This window comes from Lithobates pipiens, unplaced genomic scaffold (assembly GCF_037356315.1).
Source record: "Lithobates pipiens isolate NorthernLeopardFrog02 unplaced genomic scaffold, aLitPip1_a1.2 Scaffold_16, whole genome shotgun sequence".
In the NCBI taxonomy this organism is placed as follows: domain Eukaryota; kingdom Metazoa; phylum Chordata; class Amphibia; order Anura; family Ranidae; genus Lithobates; species Lithobates pipiens.
The window spans coordinates 551,970,937-551,990,996 of NW_027507748.1; the positions used below are offsets into that span (position 1 = coordinate 551,970,937).

Below are 20,060 nucleotides of genomic sequence, written 5' to 3' on the forward strand. Positions count from 1 at the left end.
AACTGAGTGGTGGGCAAAAGGCCCAAGAAAACACTGGGGACTGCCTGCAGCCCAAAGACACCTGGCTGGATGGTTTAAAATCATTTATTTCCATATTAAATTTCAAGTTTTCAATTGTCGCTAGCCTACTACCATTGACCTAAACAATCCTGAAGTTTGTAAATGTACTTTGTGAAGACACTTACTCATTTACTTCATTGAATTCTGCTGGGACATAGAATTCACAGAGCCTGCCTTCTGAACTACAGAGGAGCTGAGGAGTTTCAAGAGGCACAGGTAGTACAGGAATGACATACAGTGGGGAAAAACAGGATTTTTAAAACAGCTTACCTGTAAAATCCTTTTCTTTGATGTACATCAGGGGTTACAGAGCCATGGTAATTACTATGTGGGTTGTAGGGCCACTGATAGGTGATGGACACTGGCACGCCCTAAGGCAAGAAGTGTACTCCCTATAAAACCCCTCCCACTCCTGGGAGTCCTCAGTTTTGTAGCCAAGCAATACAAGTGTATACCAAGAAAGAAGGGACCTCCGTGTTCTCTGATATGCATCAAAGAAAAGGATTTTACAGGTAAGCCGTTTTAAAAATCCGGTTTTCTTTTCTTACATCAGGGGACACAGAGCCACAGTAATTACTATGTGGGATGTCCCATAGCAATGGCAACTGAAGGGAGGGACACACAACAAAAAAGAAGGCCAGAGGACTCATACTGCAACCTGCAGTATACTACGCTCGAAGGCATAGTCGAATGAAAGGATTTTTCCTTGTTTTTATAAATGTAATTAATTCTATGATGGAACGGATTCTTCTCTGGGGTAAGAATACCTTCTTCTGTACGGTATCTATGACCAGCCCCAAGTACTGTAATTTCCTTGATGATTCTAAGGAGGAATTTTCTAGGTTGAGTATCCAACCCAGAGATTCCAGGTAGTTAAAGCTGTGATCAGACTCTGATTTAGACCTGAGACTGAATGATCTATTAAAAGCAGATTGTCTAAATAGGCTAGGACCGTTATGCCTTGAGCCCTTAATCTGGCTTAAGGAGGTGCCAGAATTTTTCCGAACACCCGTGGTGCTGTGGCTAAATGGAATGGCAGGGCCACAACTGAAAATGATGAATTCATATTTCAAAGCGCAGAAATTTATGGTGAGCAGGAAACATTGGCACGTGGAGATATGCATCTTTCATATTGATTGAAGCCAATAAACTCCCCTCCTTGCAGGATGGACACAACCGATCGGACTGACTCCATGCGAAAGGATCAGATGTTTAAGTGCTGATTCAGATCTTTGAGATCTAAAATGGGTCTTACCCCTTGGTTTGGTTCTGGAACCGTAAAAGGTTTGAATCAAAACCTGTGTCCTGTTCCACTAAGGGAACCTCTGATCTCACTGACTGGGATAACAGATGATTCAGAGCCAGAAAGACTTTTTCTCTGGATCTTTGGGAACATTTTTTCCCTTACAAAAAGACAAGGGACGGAAACTCTCTTTACTCTACTTGTAACCTTGAGAAAAAACTGCAGAAGCCACCCATCTGTTCTGACATTGTTCCTGCCAGATCTTGAGAATTGCAGGAGCCTTCCCCCTACCCGAGCGCCCCTTCATGAGGAGGTTTTAAGCATTCTGCTTTGTGGGCTTTCTGCCGCAAGAACTCTTCCCATTAGAGATCCTTTGGATGTACTTATCCAGATCGTCTCTAAAAACTGGCTAAGAGCGTTTTACATGCTGCCTCGGCTGACCAATTTTTCAGCCACAGAACTCTGCGAGAATGCACTAGTCCAAGCATAAGCCTTAAATGATAGTCTTTTATAGCATCCATCTACTGTGAAACAGGTCACCCTCCGGTGCTTCTACCGACTCACAGCTTCCATCGGTGAGTCGGTCACAGGATCAGCCGGCCCCTGGATGGTATCAGAGATTTCCAGCGGACCAGATAGTCCATGGAGTCTCTATGATCGTTCAGAGGCCGGGCGCGATGTTATGACGTCACGCCCAGCCTCTGCATTCAAAATAACGGCGCCACCTTGGCTGGGATGCCGTGATCGTTTTTTTTTTTTTTTTGGGATTTTAGGCTTCCCAGCCTAGAGGTGAGATGTAGGGTCTTATTGACCCCATATCTCACTGTAAATAGGTCCGATCGTGCCATATTCCTATTACAAGGGATGTTTACATTCCTTGTAATAGGAATAAAAGTAATACATTTTTTTGTCAAACAAAAAAAAATTAAAAATTAACAATAAAAAATAAAAAATGTTAAGCGCCTCTGTCCCCGAGAACTCATATGCAGAAGCAAACGCATACGCAAGTCCCTCCCACATATTAAAATGGTGTTCAAACCACACATGTGAGGTATCGACTCGAACGTTAGAGCGAGAGCAATAATTCTAGCCCTAGACCTCCTCTAACTCAAAACATGTAACCAGTAAAAAAATGTAAATCGTCGCCAATGGGGATTTTTAAATACCAAAGTTTGGCGCCATTCCACGAGCGTGTGCAATTTTGAAGCGTGACATGTTGGGTATCTATTTACTCTGCGTATATTCATCTTCCAATAAGTGGGTGGGGGCAAACCTTCATGCGGTAGCACTTTTGTTCACAGGCTTGCCGTTCCAGGGACGCTTCTGACTGTCCGTGGGCGTCCTGTTGGGCTGGGGGCGTTTTGCCGAAGCACCGGGCGGACGAAAAAGCCACTTGTGAGTGGAAAAAGAGGGCCATTGCCTGCGGCGAGGCTCCTTGGCCTTCCTGGCCTGTGGGAGTAGTGTACTCTTACCACCAGTGGCATTCTTAATAATGTCATCCAACGAGGCTCCAAAGAGCCGCTCGCCAAGGAAGGGAAGATCCGTCAGGGCTTTCTTGGAGGCCTGGTCAGCAGACCAGCATTTCAGCCAAATTAGGTGCCTCAGCACCACAGTGGACACTGAAGCCTTGGATAACAGAGGGAGAGTATCCAGGGCCGTGTCACAAACGTACTTAAGGCCTTGCACTAGTTGGTCTGCTAGCTCCACGCAGACAGGGGAGGCGTTCTGCTCTCCCAATTCGTGGTGCAAAAGTTTTGCCAACACAGTGTCTGCGACACCAGTGCGGATGCCAGTACAGGTCGCGTAGCTGACCCCACAACAGTAAATAAGGAACGAGCCACCGCCTCGGCCTTCCTATCCGCGGGATCCTTGAATGCAGGAGTGCCCTCAACCGGTATTGTGGTTACTTTATTTAACCTAGATACTGGGGGGTCCACGACCGGAGGAGCCGACCACTTTGAGAGAGCTGTCCTCAAGGGGTAACGCACCGCCAAATTTTTGGGGAGCAAAAAGGTCCACAGCCGGCGACCCCATTCCCTGTAGTTGAATTTGTCAAAATAAGTCAAATACGGGAACACCTTAGGTGAACGTGCTGGCTTGCGGGACCCAAAAAGGACCGGTACATCAGCAGAGGGATGCGCTGGTCCCCGAATCTTCAGGGTATCACTCCAACAAGCACTTTGACGCGCCCGGACCCGGACGGGGAATCATCCTCACTGTCCGAATGGTCCTGCTCAGCCACGTCTGATAGGTCAGAGCAGGGGTCACCAGCTGCAGCAGGGCCAGAGTCTGCATCAAAGCTCTTCCCAGACGACGACGGGGGGGCAGGGGCCTCTTACGTGCACCTTTCCTTCCACGTGCCGCCTCTATCTTAGCAACACAGGAGTCAAGGACCGCCGCCAGGGTGTCCATGCGCACCGCGCTAATTGCAGGTGACCCAGTTGCTATAGCCTGGATTTCGGGGGGAAGAAACACCAGTTTCTGAAGCCATTCTGACCCTATCCTGTCTGCCACCTGCAAGGAGACTTAGGACAGTGAAGGTCCCACCCTCCTTCTGCCGCCGCGTGGGGGGAGTGGGTACTTAGCGCTAGACTCACTACCCTGGGGCGTTCTGTGAATGCCACTAGCAGTGCCTGTAGTCCCTAGGAGGTCCCCAGTTGCAGAGATGAGAACACTGTCAGCAGAAGCTGCTTGTAACAGCGGTGAAACTTTCTGCAGAGCTAGCTTCAGTGTTCAGCAAGGAGCCATCCAGCGTCCTGTACACACAATGGACACAGGAAACAGTAAGTGAGAGCAAATGTAATGCTGCCACAAGAGAACTGCGGCGAAAAGAGCATTCAGGCTTCAAGAAAATGGCCACCAATGAAACTAAATAGGAGATCCTAAAGAAGATAGCTGCTGAAGCTCACCAGGGGAAGGCTTTCCCACATCCAAGATGGCCGCCGGACAGCGAGATGCAGTGACAGAACCAAACTAGAAATGTGCTGCCTGACTAAAGCCAGCACAACCTCCACAAACACTTTTGGGACCCCCCCAGACCGGGACCAGGGCCAACGCCAGCCGCAGAGCCCCCACAGGTGAGAAACCAGCGAACCCACACACACACCGCCCTCAGTGCATGTAGCCACCCCCCTCAGAGGGGGGAAAGAGGGGTGATAGGGACTTGGGAGAGAAGATAGGGAGGTGAGGTGGCCCCTAAATCGACCCCCCAGGGAATGCTCAGCTGCTCACCCCACCGAGGCAGGGAGAGCCGTACTTACCAGTCCTGAAGAGCTGGGAGACATTCCATCACAGACCTACTCCTGCGCAGTTACAGGGTAGCTGTTAGCCCGGTATACTGTGATCCAGACAGCAGTAGCCCGGTCATATGTATACCCCGGAGCATTGAAGCTCACGATCACCTCTAGAGCTGAGGCATGTCGTGGCCTGCCGAGCCTTAGCTGCGGCCTGCTCACGCTCGATGGTTGGACTGGGGAGACAACAAGGATATCATTAACCAGCCTGTCACCCAGCCGGCAGTTGATAGAAGATCCCAGGATCTTTCATCTTGCACAAAAAAACATCAAACCTGCAGCAAAAACATGGACCGAGAGGGCCCGCAGGGTTCCTAGGTCATTCTCCTTACTAGGCAAAATAAAAACAGAAGCTGCTGGGAGCAGTGAGGAAGGTTGATAGCACACGGTCTGCTCCCCTGGGGCGGGATTTCAAGTTCTGTGTATTGTGTAACAATTTTGCCTAGTTCTCCTAATAGCAGGCTATACAACCCATTTAGTTACAGAGAGGAGCTGTGTCGGTCGGTGAATATAAGAGAAAAGGATTTTTGCACATTAATGACCTCTTCACCAATAACCAGCTCAAATCATTCCCTGACCTACAAAAAGAATTTCAACTACCTAACTCAGACCTATATCTTCGAACAAAACATTATCTACACTCATCACCATTGTGGACATGCAAGATCCCCCAACCCGCATAGATATTTCTGAAAAACCCCTCAGTTAACCGCAAGGGTATCTCTCTTTTCTATAACATACTTCAGCAAAAAAGCATATTCACCAAGTCCACCTCTATGATTAAATGGGAATCAGAACTAGAAAAAACACATACACAAGCGAACAATGGGCTAAAGCATGCAATTCCACTTTCAAAGTCACCAGTTGCTCCAATCTATGGGAGCTATCCATTAAGATCTCACAACAAAGGTACCTGACCCCCGAAAGAGTATCAAAATTCTGTAAAAAAAACTAGACGCTCAATGCTGGAGACAATGCGGTAAAAAAGGGGATATGCTCCACAAATTCTGGAGTTGCCCCAAATTGGCACTCTTTTGGGAATCAACGTTCCACTTAATATCTGAAATATCCCAAACGACAATAACTCCACAACCCAGCCTAGCACTTTTATCCCTAGACTTGGACCAATACCCAAAACAAATGAGACATATAATATCTCGCGTTTTACTCTCAGCTAGACTGTGCGTAACTAGAATGTGGAAAAATCCCACACCACCCACTTTGGGAGAAGTGGTGAAAACAACTCACTTACTTTTCATATATGAGCAAACGGTTGCACTCAGGAATAGTAATAGGAAACACACTTCCCAAATGTGGCTTCCATGGTCAACATGGCTCAATAACAGTTTAATACCCCTAAAATGAGCATGACCTGCACAACCTAGTTACAGATGTCAAGGTGTAGATCCACAATCTTTATTACATTTCTGAGATAAAGCTGTATTATCATTTCTTTTGTAATTTGTTTTTGCAATTGAATCAATAAGAACAGCCAAATGAAATTATTTTTTCTATGGGGGGGCGGACTCACTTCCTAGACACAGTCTTGATCCCGCAGGGGGTGCCTGGGATGGGAGTCCACTCCTCCCCTCACTATCTCACTGCGACAAGGTAATAAACATACGGATGTTCAAAAAGGATTGCACAATGTAAGTCCTGTACGGTTGCTTCCCTCACCCTATGCATGGCGTTGTTCTACCGCCTTAGGACATACAAATGTTTTCTTATTCTCTTAACAGTGTATTGAAATGGCTTTTATGTACTAAATGTTAAAAGTTCAATACAAATCTATTGAAAAAAAAAAATTGTTTAATAAACGAACATCCCAAGTGTTACAAACAGTTCAAATGGTAGACACGTTTCACACACTAACAGGTGCGCTTATTCATTACCGGTAATGAATAAGCACACCTGTTAGTGTGTGAAACGCGTCTACCATTTAAACTGTTTGTTACACTTGGGATGTTCATTTATTAAACAAGAATTTTGATGGATCTTGGAGTGCAGCCATTTCTTCAGTGTTGAGCAGCAGAGTGATGCCTCCTAGCATGCTAAGAGACAGAAAGAGAAAAGTACATTTGTGACATTCCATACTGCTAGATGCCTCCAGCACCAGAAAGCTAGCTTAACCCTTTTCATACTGTAGCATGCAAGTCAAAAGGGACTTGGGACACAAAAAAGTGTCCCATATTGACAAACCAGACTGAAGCTGGAAAGCACTACAATGTGAGACGCAGTATCCAGAGGGCCCTTCCCATGCTTGGATGGGCTGTCACAGCAAGATCCAAGGGCACATTGGCTGGAAAAAAATGCACACAATGACTGCAATTGTAAGACTCTGTGACTAGGCAGGTCAGTCTGAATTACCACCAGCTGCTGACTGAATAATCCATGAAATTCACAAAGTCTAGCAGAGTTGGGAAAGACATCCACCCTCCTCAGAACACTAGCAAAACAATTGCATGGCGGATGTAGTAGGGGTTATAGCCCATAGGGAAGAAACTTCCTATAGACAGAAATACAACCCAGTACTTTTTAGAAACCTGTGCCTCCCAATGGACAAAAGAGGAACAATATGAACACCTATTTACACTTTTTCAGAGACCTGTTCAGAATAAAGCCTATCAAAACACAGATGCACAAATAAGGGATTCACAAATGCACAGTATTTATGCACAATTTTATTATACTTAATATTTAACCTATAACTGTAAATTATAAAATCTGGAAATCTTTTCTACCATGCAGTGAGATATTTGAGAGTGTACACAGTCCAAGGAAATAGCTTAAAACCTAGAATGTCCATCTGTTATAAACAATTCAAATCACTGACTTAATCCCAGTGTGGATATAGCTTAGCATTTCTGAAGATTCTGCTCACAGTTTATTGTCAGTAAGTCCATATTATTTCTGTGATATTAATCCACTGATAAAAAATGAAAACAGCTAGTAAATATAAGGTACGCTCTCCCTGAGTTATTGATTTAATCTTCATCATCTTCAATTCGTAGACGTTTTTTCTTAGTTGGGCGAACATCATCCTCGGGCTCTGAATCAGAGGCCGATTTTGTAATTCCAACCGATTCCTCCCCTATATAGGGTAATAAAATATACACAAGCTTAATGATTAATCAGAAGCGGGAGCCAAACAGTATGTTTAGTATGCAAGACTAGAAACCTTTATGTCCAGTTCCTGCTTCCTCATCATCACTGTCCAACAGTCGACTTCTTTTGATGGCTAGCTTTGGTCTGTAATAAAAAAAAAAAAGTTTGTAAGCGCCATCAGGTTGGTTCTATAAAGTGGTTCTCTGTATTATACAGGATTTATATAGCGCCAACAGTTTACGCAACACTTTACAACTTGAGGGTAGACAGTACAAATACAATACGCTTTAATACAGTAGGAATCAGAGGGCCTTGCTCGTTAGAGCTTACAATCTAAGAGGGAAGGTCAAGAGATACAAGAGGTAGTAACTGTGGGGGATGTACTGATGGAGAAAATAAATGTACAGTTGTTAGGTGGGGGCCAGATAGGCTTCTCTGAAGAGATGAGTTTTCAGGGATTGTTTGAAAGTGGACAAAGTAGGAGAAAGTCGTACAGATTGGGGTTCAGCATTCCAGAGGATCTGGAGAAATCCTGGAGGCAAGCATGGGATGAGATGACAAAGGGAGTTACAGAGAGTTGGTCTTGGGAGGAGCAAAGAGTATGGTTAGGTTGGTATTTTGAGACTAGGTTAGTGATGTAGCTTGGGGCCAGGTTGTGGATGGCTTTGTAAGTTATTGTTAGTATCTTAAATTACATTTTTGATTGAGTGGCAGTCAATTGAGGGATTGACAGAGGAGAATAGCAGACACTGAGCGGTTTTGCAAGGTGGATGAGCCTGGCAGCAGCATTCATGATGGAATGAAGAGAGGATTGCCTATTTAGAGGTAAGGCAGTGAGGAGAGCATTGCAGTAGTTGAGGCAAGAGATGACTAGGAAGTGGATTAGAAGCTTTGTGGTGATATTGGTTAGGAAGGGGCATATGTTGGAGATGTTGCGGAGGGTGAGGCGGCAAATTTTAGATATCTATTGGATGTAGGGCTGAAAGGTTAGTTCGGAGTTCAGGATTACAACTAGGACCCGGGCGTGGGGTGACAAGTTGATAGTTGAGCCATTGAGATTGACAGAGAAATCAGGAGAAGTGGCACGTGGGGGAGGAAATATCATGAGCTCGGTTTTGGATAGGTTGTTTGAGGAAGTGATACTTCCTGGCTGATCCAGGCTGATATGTCTGTTAGTAAGTTGGTAATGTGTGAGGCGACAGATGGAGAGAGCTGGGGGGCGGAGAGATAGATTTTTTAAGTGTCATCAGCGTTGAGATTATATTGAAAGCCATGGGAGGCAATCAGCTGACCCAGGGAGGTGGTGTAGATTGAGAAAAGGAGAGGTACAAGAAAAAAACCTGGGTGGACTCCGACGGAGAAAGGAAGAGGAGAGGAGGCTGCAGAGTTGTAAGTGACACTGACGGAGCGTTGGGATAGGTAGGATGAAAACCAGTGAAGAGTACAGACAGAGACCAAAGGAGTGGAGTTTTTCTGAGGAGGAGTGGTCCACTGTGTCAAGCAGCAGAGGGGTCCAGGAGAAGTATAGAATAGTAGCGGTTGTTTTTAGCCATTTGTATGTCATTTGTTAGTTTAAGGAGAGCAGTTTCCATGGAGTGCAAAATCTGGACTGAAGGAGATCAAGAAGTTTGTTCGTGGTCAGATGGTTGCTCAGTCAGTTGTAGACCAGTCTTTCAAGAAGTTTGGAGAAGAAGGCGAGTAAGGAGATGGGGTGTAGGTTGGTAAGATAGGTGGGGTCCAGTGAAGGCTTTTTTTTTTTTTTTTTTAGTAATCTTTTTTTTTGACAGTGTTTTGAAAAAACAAATCAAGAATAAAGGACCAAAAAGACGTAAGAAAAACAAAAAAAAAACAGAAACATAATAATAGGTACACAAAAAAAGTAGGAATACCAGGAGTCGTTGCTCATAACATAGGTAACAGTTACTATGAAGAAACCAAGAGCAACCTCAGCACTTTTATACATTTGGGAACTCTCTTATGTTACAGACTTTCGGTCCCAGAGGACACATCTCCTCTCTTGACAAAGGAGCGGAGAGACCCACTCACAGGAAAGTAAATGACAAAGCATCTATAGCTCACAGAAAGTTATTCTTCAGTGACTCGAGCTATCATGTGACTGAACTCCTGATCACCCTACAAGAATATAGTCGCAGCGCACACACCTGGCTCAAAGCTATTTAGATGTTGTGCTTGGCAATTCAGCGTTGGACGGGGATCGGTCAGCTAAGGCCAAAAGTTTAAATGTGGGGTCTGCTAGTGCCAATAGAGCCATATCTAAGCTGGAAGAAACCGAGACCGATCCAGAAATATGTTCCTTCTAATTTGCCCAGATGGAGTCAAATTCCTAACATTTTTCTTTACAGGTGGGAAGCCCCTCTCCTGCCTCCATAATCTCCCTAACCTTCCCCATCCACTCCTTTTCACGCAGGAGACAAGAGCTTTTCCAGAGAACCAGTATGAGGCTCTTGGTGGCACTGGGAAGATGAGGGAGAGCACTCCGTTTCTAGCGTGAGAGAGGCATATGGGGAACTGGGAGGAGAAAGCAATTCAGAAGGTCTATCCCGAGGCCCAACATGTTTACGTACCATTACCCAAAAAGGAGGAGGAGGATACAAGGGCACTCCCACCATATATGGAGGAAAACCCCCCTCTGGCCACAGCCCCTCCAGCACAAATTTAAATGTGAAGGGTACATTTTTGCTAGAGTCGTTGAGACACGATACCACTTGGTCAACAGCTTGTAGTTATTTTCTTGTGCCTTGGACTCCACTGAGTCAGAATGGGCCAGGGAATACAACTACTGTACTTGTGCTTTAGAAAACTCGCATTGGAGGTCATGCACCCAATCTCTAAAGAAATACGGTTTAGAAATTGACTTGTCTGCGTCTAATAGTTGGTATATGGTGGAGATAGTGTGAGGCAGAGGGTCCTGGGCCACCCATATATCAGTGAAGGCTTTTTAAATATGAGGGATGACTAGCGCATGTTTTGGAGAATTTAGGAAGATGCCACAAGGGAGGGAGAGCTTGAAAATGTGAGAGAGAGTGTAGAATCAAGTCAGAGGGAGAGAAGAGGGGAAAACAAACATCAAAACGTGCATTCAGGAGAGGAGCCGAAGAGCAAGACCAGTTTTTATATGTATGTTGGTCAGTAAGGGCCGGTTCACACTTCGGGCGATGCGAGGCGACACCGACTTGCCTCGCCGCGACCTCAGCGGCGATTTGCAAATGACTTCTGTATAGAAGTCAATGCAAGTCGCCCCGAGGTCGCCCAGAAGTAGTACAGGAACCTTTTTTCTGAGTCGGAGCGACTCGAGTCGCTCCTCTCAGAACGGTTCCATTGTACAGAACGGGGGCGACTTGTCAGATTGCGGCGAAGCAAGTCGTGTCGCCTCGCATCGCCCGCAGTGTGAACCGGCCCTAAGTGGTTAAAAAAATAAAAAATAAAATACAACCTCAATCCCAAACAAGTTCAGATGCTGTGTAAACAGAATGCAATGATTTGAAAATCTCATAAACCCATATTTTATTCACAATAGAAAATAGAAAAAATGGCAAAATGTTTAAAGCTGGGAAAATGTACCATTTTAAGAAAAAAATAAAGTAACTTTGAAATTGATGCCAGCGAAATATCAAAAAACGTGGGACAGGGTGATGTTTACCTTGATGTAGCATCCCCTCCTCTTAACACTACTCCGTAAGCATTTGGGAACTGAAGCGACCAATTGCTGGAGTTTTGCGAGAGGAATGTTGTTCCATTCTTGCCCGATATAGGATTCTAACTGCTCAACAGTTCTTGGCCTTTTTTGTCGTATATTTGGTTTCAAGATGTTTAGCCTTGTCCTACTGAAATATGCAAGGCCTTCCTTGAAAAGATATTGTCTGGATGGGAGCATATGCTGCTCTAAAATCTGGATATATCTTTTAGCATTGATGGTGCCTTTCCAGATGTGCAAGCTGTCCTTTCCATATGCAATAATGCAACCCCATGAGTCCCGATAACTAGTTGGAAGGTTCCTCTCTCCTCTTTAGTCCGGAGGATGCAGCACCCATGGTTGCCACAAAGAATGTCAAATTTTGATACGTCTGACCACAGAACAGTTTTCCACTTTTAAACAGATCATTTTAAATGAGCTTTGACCTAGAGAAGACGGCAGTGTTTATGGGTCATGTTCAGATACGGCTTCTTCTTTGCAAGATAGAGCTTTAACTGCATTTTTGAATGGCACAGTGAACTGTGTTCATAGACAGTGATTTTTGGAAGTATTGCTAAGCCCATGCAGTGATGTCCATCACAGAATCATGCCTGTTTTTAATGCAGTGCTGTCTGAGGGCCCAAAGATTATGGACATCCAATATTGTGTTTGGGCCTCGTCTCTTGCAGAGATTTCTCCAGATTCTCAGAGTCTTTTGATATTATGTACGGTAGCTGATGCTATATTTAAAGTCTTTGCAATTTTACATTGAGGAACATTATTCTGAAACTGTTGGACAATTTTTAGATGCAGCTTTTCCCAGATTGGTGAACCTCTGCCTATATCTTTACCTCTGAGACACTCCGATTATGCAAGATGCTTTTTTACACCATCATATTAATGACCTGTTACCAATTAACCCATTTTGTTTCAAAATGCTCTTTCAACTCTGTTAGTACCACTTACTTTGCCAAGATTTTTGTTGCCCTATCCCAACTTTTTTGAGACCTGCTGCTACCATCAATTTCAAAATCCCCCTTTTTTATGCTTAACCACTTGCCGACCGCCGCACGCCGATGTACGTCGGCAGAATGGCACGGGCAGGCATAAGCACATACATGTACGTCCTTTGCCTCCCGCGGGTCGGGGGCCCGATCGGGCCCCCGCCCGGTGCCTGCGGCGGTCGGTTTTCGTTCGGGAGCGATCCCGGACGAGGGGACGGCCATTCATTCATGGCCACCCCCTCGCGATCGCTCCCGACGAATGGAAATCCCCGGTGACATCACTTCCTCTCCTGTAATGTAAACACAGGAGAGGAAGTGATGTATTCTCTCCTCCGTGTCGGTATTTTTCGTTCCGACACGGAGGAGAGCGGATCAGTGAGTTGCACCAACACATCCCACACACAGTAGAACATGCCAGGCACACTCACACCCCCCCTTTACCCCCCGATCACCCCCCCAATTACCCCTGCCCCCCAGTCACAGTGACACCAATGTCATTTTTTTTTTTTTTTTTTTTGCATTGGTGTCATTTGTGACTGTAATAACTGTTAGGGCAGTTAGGGTTAGCCCCCTTTAGTTCTAATGTACCCCCCTAACCCCCCCAATAAAGGTTTAACCCCGTGATCACCCCCCGTCGCCAGTGTCACTAAGGCTGGGTTCACATTGCAGCGGTTTATGAGAACGAATGTGATTCGCACCGCACTGCAGTGCAAATCACATCCGATCTCTGTGCGATTCGAGTTCAGCCATTCGCCGCACCCGCCGCACCCGCCGCAAATTCGCACGGGACCCTTTTTTTGGCCCGCAGCAGAATCGGATCGCATGGGTGTTCACACCATGCGATCCGAGTTTGCAGATCGCACTGCGATATGCGAACTGATCTGGGGGTGTCAGTAACATTTCACTGACACTCCCAGCAGTTCGCATAGGGCAGTGTGAACTGCCGCCGGGAGGCATGCGATGCGGGAACCCGCCGCGGATTCGCGGCGTTTCCGCATCGCTCCAGTGTGAACCCAGCCTAATAAGCGATCATTTTTCTGATCGCCGTATTAGTGTCACAGGTGACGCTAGTTAGGCAGGTAGGTATTTAGGTTCGCCGCAGCTTTTTATAGCGCTAGGGACCCCCATATACTACCGCATAAAGCCCCCTGATTGCCCCCTAGTTAACCCTTTCACCAGTGATCACCATATAACTGTTACAGGTGACGCTGGTTGGTTAGTTATTTTTTTATAGTTTCAGGGCACCCGCCATTTATTACCTAATAAAGGTTTAACCCCCTGATCACCCGGCAGGTGTCATTTGTGACTAATAACTGTTAGGGCAGTTAGGGTTAGCCCCCTTTAGTTCTAAGGTACCCCCCTAACCCCCCCAATAAAGGTTTAACCCCGTGATCACCCCCCGTCGCCAGTGTCACTAAGGCTGGGTTCACATTGCAGCGGTTTATGAGAACGGATGTGATTCGCACCGCACTGCAGTGCAAATCACATCCGATCTCTGTGCGATTCGAGTTCAGCTATACAGATAGTATGGCTGAATTCGTGTCGCACCCGCCGCACCCGCCGCAAACTCGCACGGGACCCTTTTTTTGGTCCGCAGCAGAATCGGATCGCATGGGTGTTCACACCATGCGATCCAAGTTTGCAGATCGCACTGCGATATGCGAACTGATCTGGGGGTGTCATTAACATTTCACTGACACTCCCAGCAGTTCGCATAGGGCAGTGTGAACTGCCGCCGGGAGGCATGCGATGCGGGAACCCGCCGCGCATTCGTGGCGTTCCCGCATCGCTCCAGTGTGAACCCAGCCTAATAAGCGATCGTTTTTCTGATCGCTGTATTAGTGTCACAGGTGACGCTAGTTAGGCAGGTAGGTATTTAGGTTCGCCGCAGCTTTTTATAGCGCCAGGGACCCCCATATACTACCGCATAAAGCCCCCTGATTGCCCCCTAGTTAACCCTTTCACCAGTGATCACCATATAACTGTTACAGGTGACGCTGGTTGGTTAGTTATTTTTTTATAGTTTCAGGGCACCCGCCATTTATTACCTAGTCTCACTAGTGTACCCCTAAATTTAGGGGTGTCTACTTTCTAAAATGGGGTCATTTGGGGGGGGGGGGGGTTTGTGCCATCTTGGCATTTTATGGCCTTCAAAACTGTAACGCCCTTAGAAAGCCTGAAGGCGGTGCTTGGTTTTTGGGGCCCCGTACGCGGCTAGGCTCCCAAAAAGTCCCACATATGTGGTATCCCCGTACTCAGGAGAAGCAGCAGAATTTATTTTGGGGTGTCATTTCACATATGCCCATGGCATGCGTGAGCAATATATCATTTAGTGACAACTTTGTGAAAAAAAAAAAAAGTTTGTAATTTTCCCGCAACTTGTGGCAAAATATAAAATATTCCATGGACTCAACATGCCTCTCAGCAAATAGCTTGGGGTGTCTACTTTCTAAAATGGGGTCATTTGTGGGGGTTTTGTGCCATCTTGGCATTTTATGGCCTTCAAAACTGTAATAGGTAGTGAGAAGTGAACTCAAAAAATTACGCCCTTAGAAAGCCTGAAGGCGGTGCTTGGTTTTCGGGGCCCCGTACGCGGCTAGGCTCCCAAAAAGTCCCACATATGTGGTATCCCCGTACTCAGGAGAAGCAGCAGAATTTATTTTGGGGTGTCATTTCACATATGCCCATGGCATGCATGAGCAATATATCATTTAGTGACAACTTTGTGAAAAAAAAAAAAAAAAAAAAAAAAGTTTGTAATTTTCCCGCAACTTGTGGCAAAATATAAAATATTCCATGGACTCAACATGCCTCTCAGCAAATAGCTTGGGGTGTCTACTTTCTAAAATGGGGTCATTTGTGGGGGTTTTGTGCCATCTTGGCATTTTATGGCCTTCAAAACTGTAATAGGTAGTGAGGCGTGAAATCAAAAATTTACGCCCTTAGAAAGCCTGAAGGCGGTGCTTGGTTTTCGGGGCCCTGTACGCGGCTAGGCTCCCAAAAAGTCCCACATATGTGGTATCCCCGTACTCAGGAGAAGCAGCAGAATTTATTTTGGGGTGTCATTTCACATACGCCCATAGCATGTGTGAGCAATATATCATTTAGTGACAACTTTGTGTAAAAAAAAAAAAAAAATTTTTTTTTTGTCATTATTCAATCGCTTGAGGCAAAAAAATAAAATATTCAATGGGCTCAACATGCCTCTTATCAATTTCCTTAGGGGGTCTACTTTCCAAAATGGGGTCATTTGGGGGGGTTTTGTACTGCCCTGTCATTTTAGCACCTCAAGAAATGAGATAGGCAGTCGTAAACTAAAAGCTGCGTAAATTCCAGAAAACGTACCTTAGTTTGTAGATGTGACAACTTTTGCGCAAACCAATAAATATACAATTATTGACTTTTTTTTTACCAAAGACATGTGGCTGAATACATTTTGGCCTAAATGTATGACTAAAATTGAGTTTATTGGATTTTTCTAATAACAAAAAGTAGAAAATATCATTTTTTTTCAAAATTTGCGGTCTTTTTACGTTTATATTGCAAAAAATAAAAATCGCAGAGGCAATCAAATACCATCAAAAGAAAGCTCTATTTGTGGGAAGAAAAGGACGCAAATTTTGTTTGGGTACAACATTGCATGACCGCGCAATTACCAGTTAAAGCAGCGCAGTGCCAAAGTGTAAAAAGACCTCTGGTCATTTACCAGCAAAATGGTCCGGTCTGAAAGTGGTTAAAATGGTAAATTTTTTCATTGTAAACATTTGATATGTTTTCTAATGTGAACAAAATTCGAGTTTATGAGATTTGCAAATCATGGTATTCTGGTTTTATGTAGATTTTACTTTTTTGGAATTGGGATTGTATATGCATTACTAGGTTATCTTAAAGCAGAAGTTCACATAAAAATTGAATCTCCGCTTTTCTGAACCCTCCCCCCTCCGGTGTTACATTTGACACCTTTCAGCGGGGTACAGATACCCGTCTAAGACAGGTATTTGCACCCACTTCCGGGTCACAGAGAGAGCGCGGACCATTCTCATTGTGCTGGGCGACTCGTGCAGTAGGGAACCAGGAAGTGAAGCCTCAACGCTTCACTTCCTGAATCCCTCACTGAGAATGGCCCCGGCAGCAGCTGAGAGCCGAGCGATTGTTCGGCTTCCACTGCCGACTTTGCTGGACTCCAGGAAAGGTGGACCCCCTCTAAGTAATAAAGTTATTGCCAAAAAAACAGGTTCAGAGCAGAAAAGGTAAAAACTTTTCTGGTCCATAGGGAGGTAGGCAGGGTGTGAAATTGGAAGCAGTTAATATCATCAGAGCTGTGTCTTTAAATGGACGGTAAAAGTTTTTTTTGTAAAGTTTACAATAAATGTACATAATCTAATTGAAAGATATTGGTGAACACTACTGATATTTTTTAGAAGTGTTGAAAGGGAATACTTTTTCCTGCTCCTCTAGCTGCTGCCATTTTAAATTAAATCTGCTACACATTTTTTCGGTTAGGGAATAAGGTTCCAGAAAGGTAAAACTCTTCAGGTCCAGATTTTAGCCCTACCTTTCATCAAGGGCATCGGTTGCAGAAGACATGGTAAGAGGATTATCTTCAAGTTCTTGAGCAGCTGAAATGTTAAGTCAAAATATGAGCAACATCCTACACAGCATGAAGAAAGGATACAAAATAACCTTGTATTCCAAAATTGTACACACATACTCATCAGCATTGTCAGTTCACAGTGAATATACCACCTGATTTATGATTCAGGAAAACCCTTCAAAAGTTTATTTCATTAAAAAATTTGGCTGCATGCTAACACCATGTAATCAAATAATTTATTGGCTGTGGAAACAGCAGGACTGCTGAATATTCATGTATAATCATGGATGTATTGTATTGTTTTTCAAAGTACTATCAATCAATGTGACAAGGGAGTACGGGGAACTTCTGGCCTAGGAGGCCTTTTAAATGGTAGGCAAAATGTCCTATGGGAAAAAAGGAATCATGCAAAGTGTGCCATGATGCTTCAGAAACTGGTGGTCATGCTGAAAGGAGGATGCTGTTTTAGAGAACATAGTTTACTGTAGCAAACATTTTCACATACAAATGCTAAAAGCAAGGGATTGTAAAATAATGCATTTTAAGAGTGGAGCAACATGACTACTGCTCAGGGAAAATAATACAGACGCACCCAAATAAAATCCTCAAAATACTAACGCATCATCATAAATAATCCTTATCATTCAGCTCTATTTAACAATCAGCACAAGAAATTTCACAATTCTGCATTCTTTCACCAGTGACATCCTATGCAGCTTTTGGAATTCAGTCACATAACATCTCAAAGCTGCAAAGGAAGGCAATGACAGAATTCCTTCTGTCAGACAGGTCAGGAAAATAAATAAATAAAAAGGAGTAGATCACTATATACTGCGCTGCAGTTGTCACCGACTGCAAGTCCCACAGTAACTGCAGGTTTAAATGCATCTCCATTCAAGACCACCAGACCAACATATATTATTTTTACTACCAGAGGGGCAAATGCCCCCGGAACAGTCCTCCCTGCTATTATGAACATGTCTATGCTGTCTGGATACCAAGTTTGGTTGCGCAGAATGACAAATTCTTTGGTGATCATTCGTGGGAGTTTACCTTGCCTTTTTTTTAATGCCAGAATCTAATTCTTGCAACATTGTCTCTGTGTGAGCTATTTGTGCCATTTAATAACGTTAAAAAAAGTTCCTAGGAAAGGATATATCAGTCTGGCACAGAAAGTGCAACTATAGGTTGGTATCCTAAAACTTAAAGGCCACCAGCAGTCAAGGTATTTACCCTTTGCCTGGTTAACGGGGAACTTGTTTTAGACTGTATTGCTTAACGTACTGGACAGTCATCTGGACATAGCTAAGGAAATGCCATCCAAAAAGAAAAATGCATAAAAATAAATTGTCACATGCTAAAAGGATCAGCTTTGTGCAGCTTCTCAACCACCAGTAACCAATATAGTAATCTTGCATGCAAGATATCACTTGTAATTACCACACAAAACTGCAAGTAATGTTACTTTGGCTATTTTTTTTTTTTAAAAGAATTATGTATTAAGCAGCTTAAGATATGTTGTAAATCTAGGCATTTGTGATATAGATATCAATAATAAGCAACAAACCATCATCTATTTCGGGTTGCTCTTCATCATCACTGTCAATCAGCCGGCTCTTTTTAACCTTTACCCTATGAAAAGAAAAATATAACAGTGTTTCATTGAAAATGCATACAAAAATGATTACCTGCATTTATGTTAATCAACTTAAAGCAGACCTTGCAATCCAAGCAAGGATTGCCTATTCACTAGGCCTGCTCCCCCATCTGAAACCGTTGCCAAAAATGAGGGCAGAGAGAAAAAAAATAAAAATTAAAAAAACCTTGGGGTAGGCTAGTTAATACACATACATCTCCTTTCTCCCAGCTTTCATACTGCAACGGGCAACATCGCCATCTGACAAGAAGCTCAAATCTCACAATATGATGCTTAGGCACAGAAGTTATTTATTTGAAATGATAAAGAAGTCCTAAAGTGATTAAGTGAACACTGCTACTCTAGTGCAAGGTCTGCTTTAACTCCAAAAAACAAACATTTCAATACCTTTTACTTGACTTTTCACGAGCTGCAGATACGCTGGGTGATGTCTGCTCTGTTTCTGGTAGCAAAATAAAAATAAATAAGAAAAAACAAAACAAAACACCTGAAAGTACTATGGTAATGGTATACAACATCCTAAAAAGCCAGCTTAAGGAGCCTGCCTAGAAATCAGGTAAGCCACTAATGTTTTATTTTTACTGTTAGTACTACACAACCAAACACTATATTTCAGCTTAAAAGAACTACAATAAAGTACAACTAAAGAATACAAAAGAAAAATTCTATTTGAAAATGCAAACTACAATCGAAAATATAAAGTTAAAAATCATAGTAGTTTCAGAAAGAGAACAATGTTTTTTATGCATTGTGTTTATGTTAAAAAACATTTTAGTGCATGAAATAAAAAAATAAAAATTGACCCTCTTACCCTGAGGTGCAATTGCCGTTTTCTTTTTTCGGGCAAGTAAGAGAGCACGCAACGCCTCAGCTCTCTGCTCTAGATTGGATCCCTGGTCATCAGAGTCTATTGGAACATCAATAGGCTGCTCTTCTGGAGATGATAAAACAAGAGAACTGGCTGCCTCCCGAAGTTTCTCAGCACTTAATTTTCCAGAAATTCGCCAAAAGGATTCCTGAAAGTAGATAGATATTATACAATTTTTTTATTATATATATATATATATATTATATATATATATATATATATATATATATATAGATATACACATTTTTATTTAAGTAGTAAGATAACCTCACTATAAGTTCCATAGTCCACAATCTCATTCCTGAAGAAAATAAGTGTATAAATTGGGTTTTTTTTTTTTTTGGGTACATCACTGGACACCGAGTAGCTTCATATCCTGTATGATAGAGCTATGCTGCCACCTTCAGGTTATTGGAAACAAATTGGTATATGGAAGACAGGAAATCTCTTCCTAGACATGACTTCTCCCAGCTGGGCACGGCTTCAGTTTTTGTAGCAAGCCATAAACCAAAAATAAAAAGGGGGGGGGGGGGGTCCAGATG

The 20,060-nt window shown here is 43.8% G+C and overlaps 1 protein-coding gene across 5 annotated transcripts in view; it reads right to left on the bottom strand.

Moving 5' to 3' along the window:
* Positions 1-7,255: 7,255 nt before the first annotated feature.
* The window catches only part of TIMELESS (timeless circadian regulator), a 166,659-nt gene continuing 153,854 nt past the window's right edge, over positions 7,256-20,060 (bottom strand). For all 5 annotated transcript variants that reach the window (XM_077483456.1, XM_077483459.1, XM_077483455.1 and 2 more), the window contains 6 exons: positions 19,462-19,666; positions 19,038-19,092; positions 18,561-18,625; positions 16,955-17,018; positions 7,775-7,845; positions 7,256-7,687 (listed from right to left, as the gene is read on the bottom strand). In XM_077483456.1, the coding sequence (XP_077339582.1) occupies positions 7,581-7,687; positions 7,775-7,845; positions 16,955-17,018; positions 18,561-18,625; positions 19,038-19,092; positions 19,462-19,666 (567 nt within the window). In that variant the 3' untranslated portion in view covers positions 7,256-7,580. The remainder of the gene's footprint in view (positions 7,688-7,774; positions 7,846-16,954; positions 17,019-18,560; positions 18,626-19,037; positions 19,093-19,461; positions 19,667-20,060) is intronic.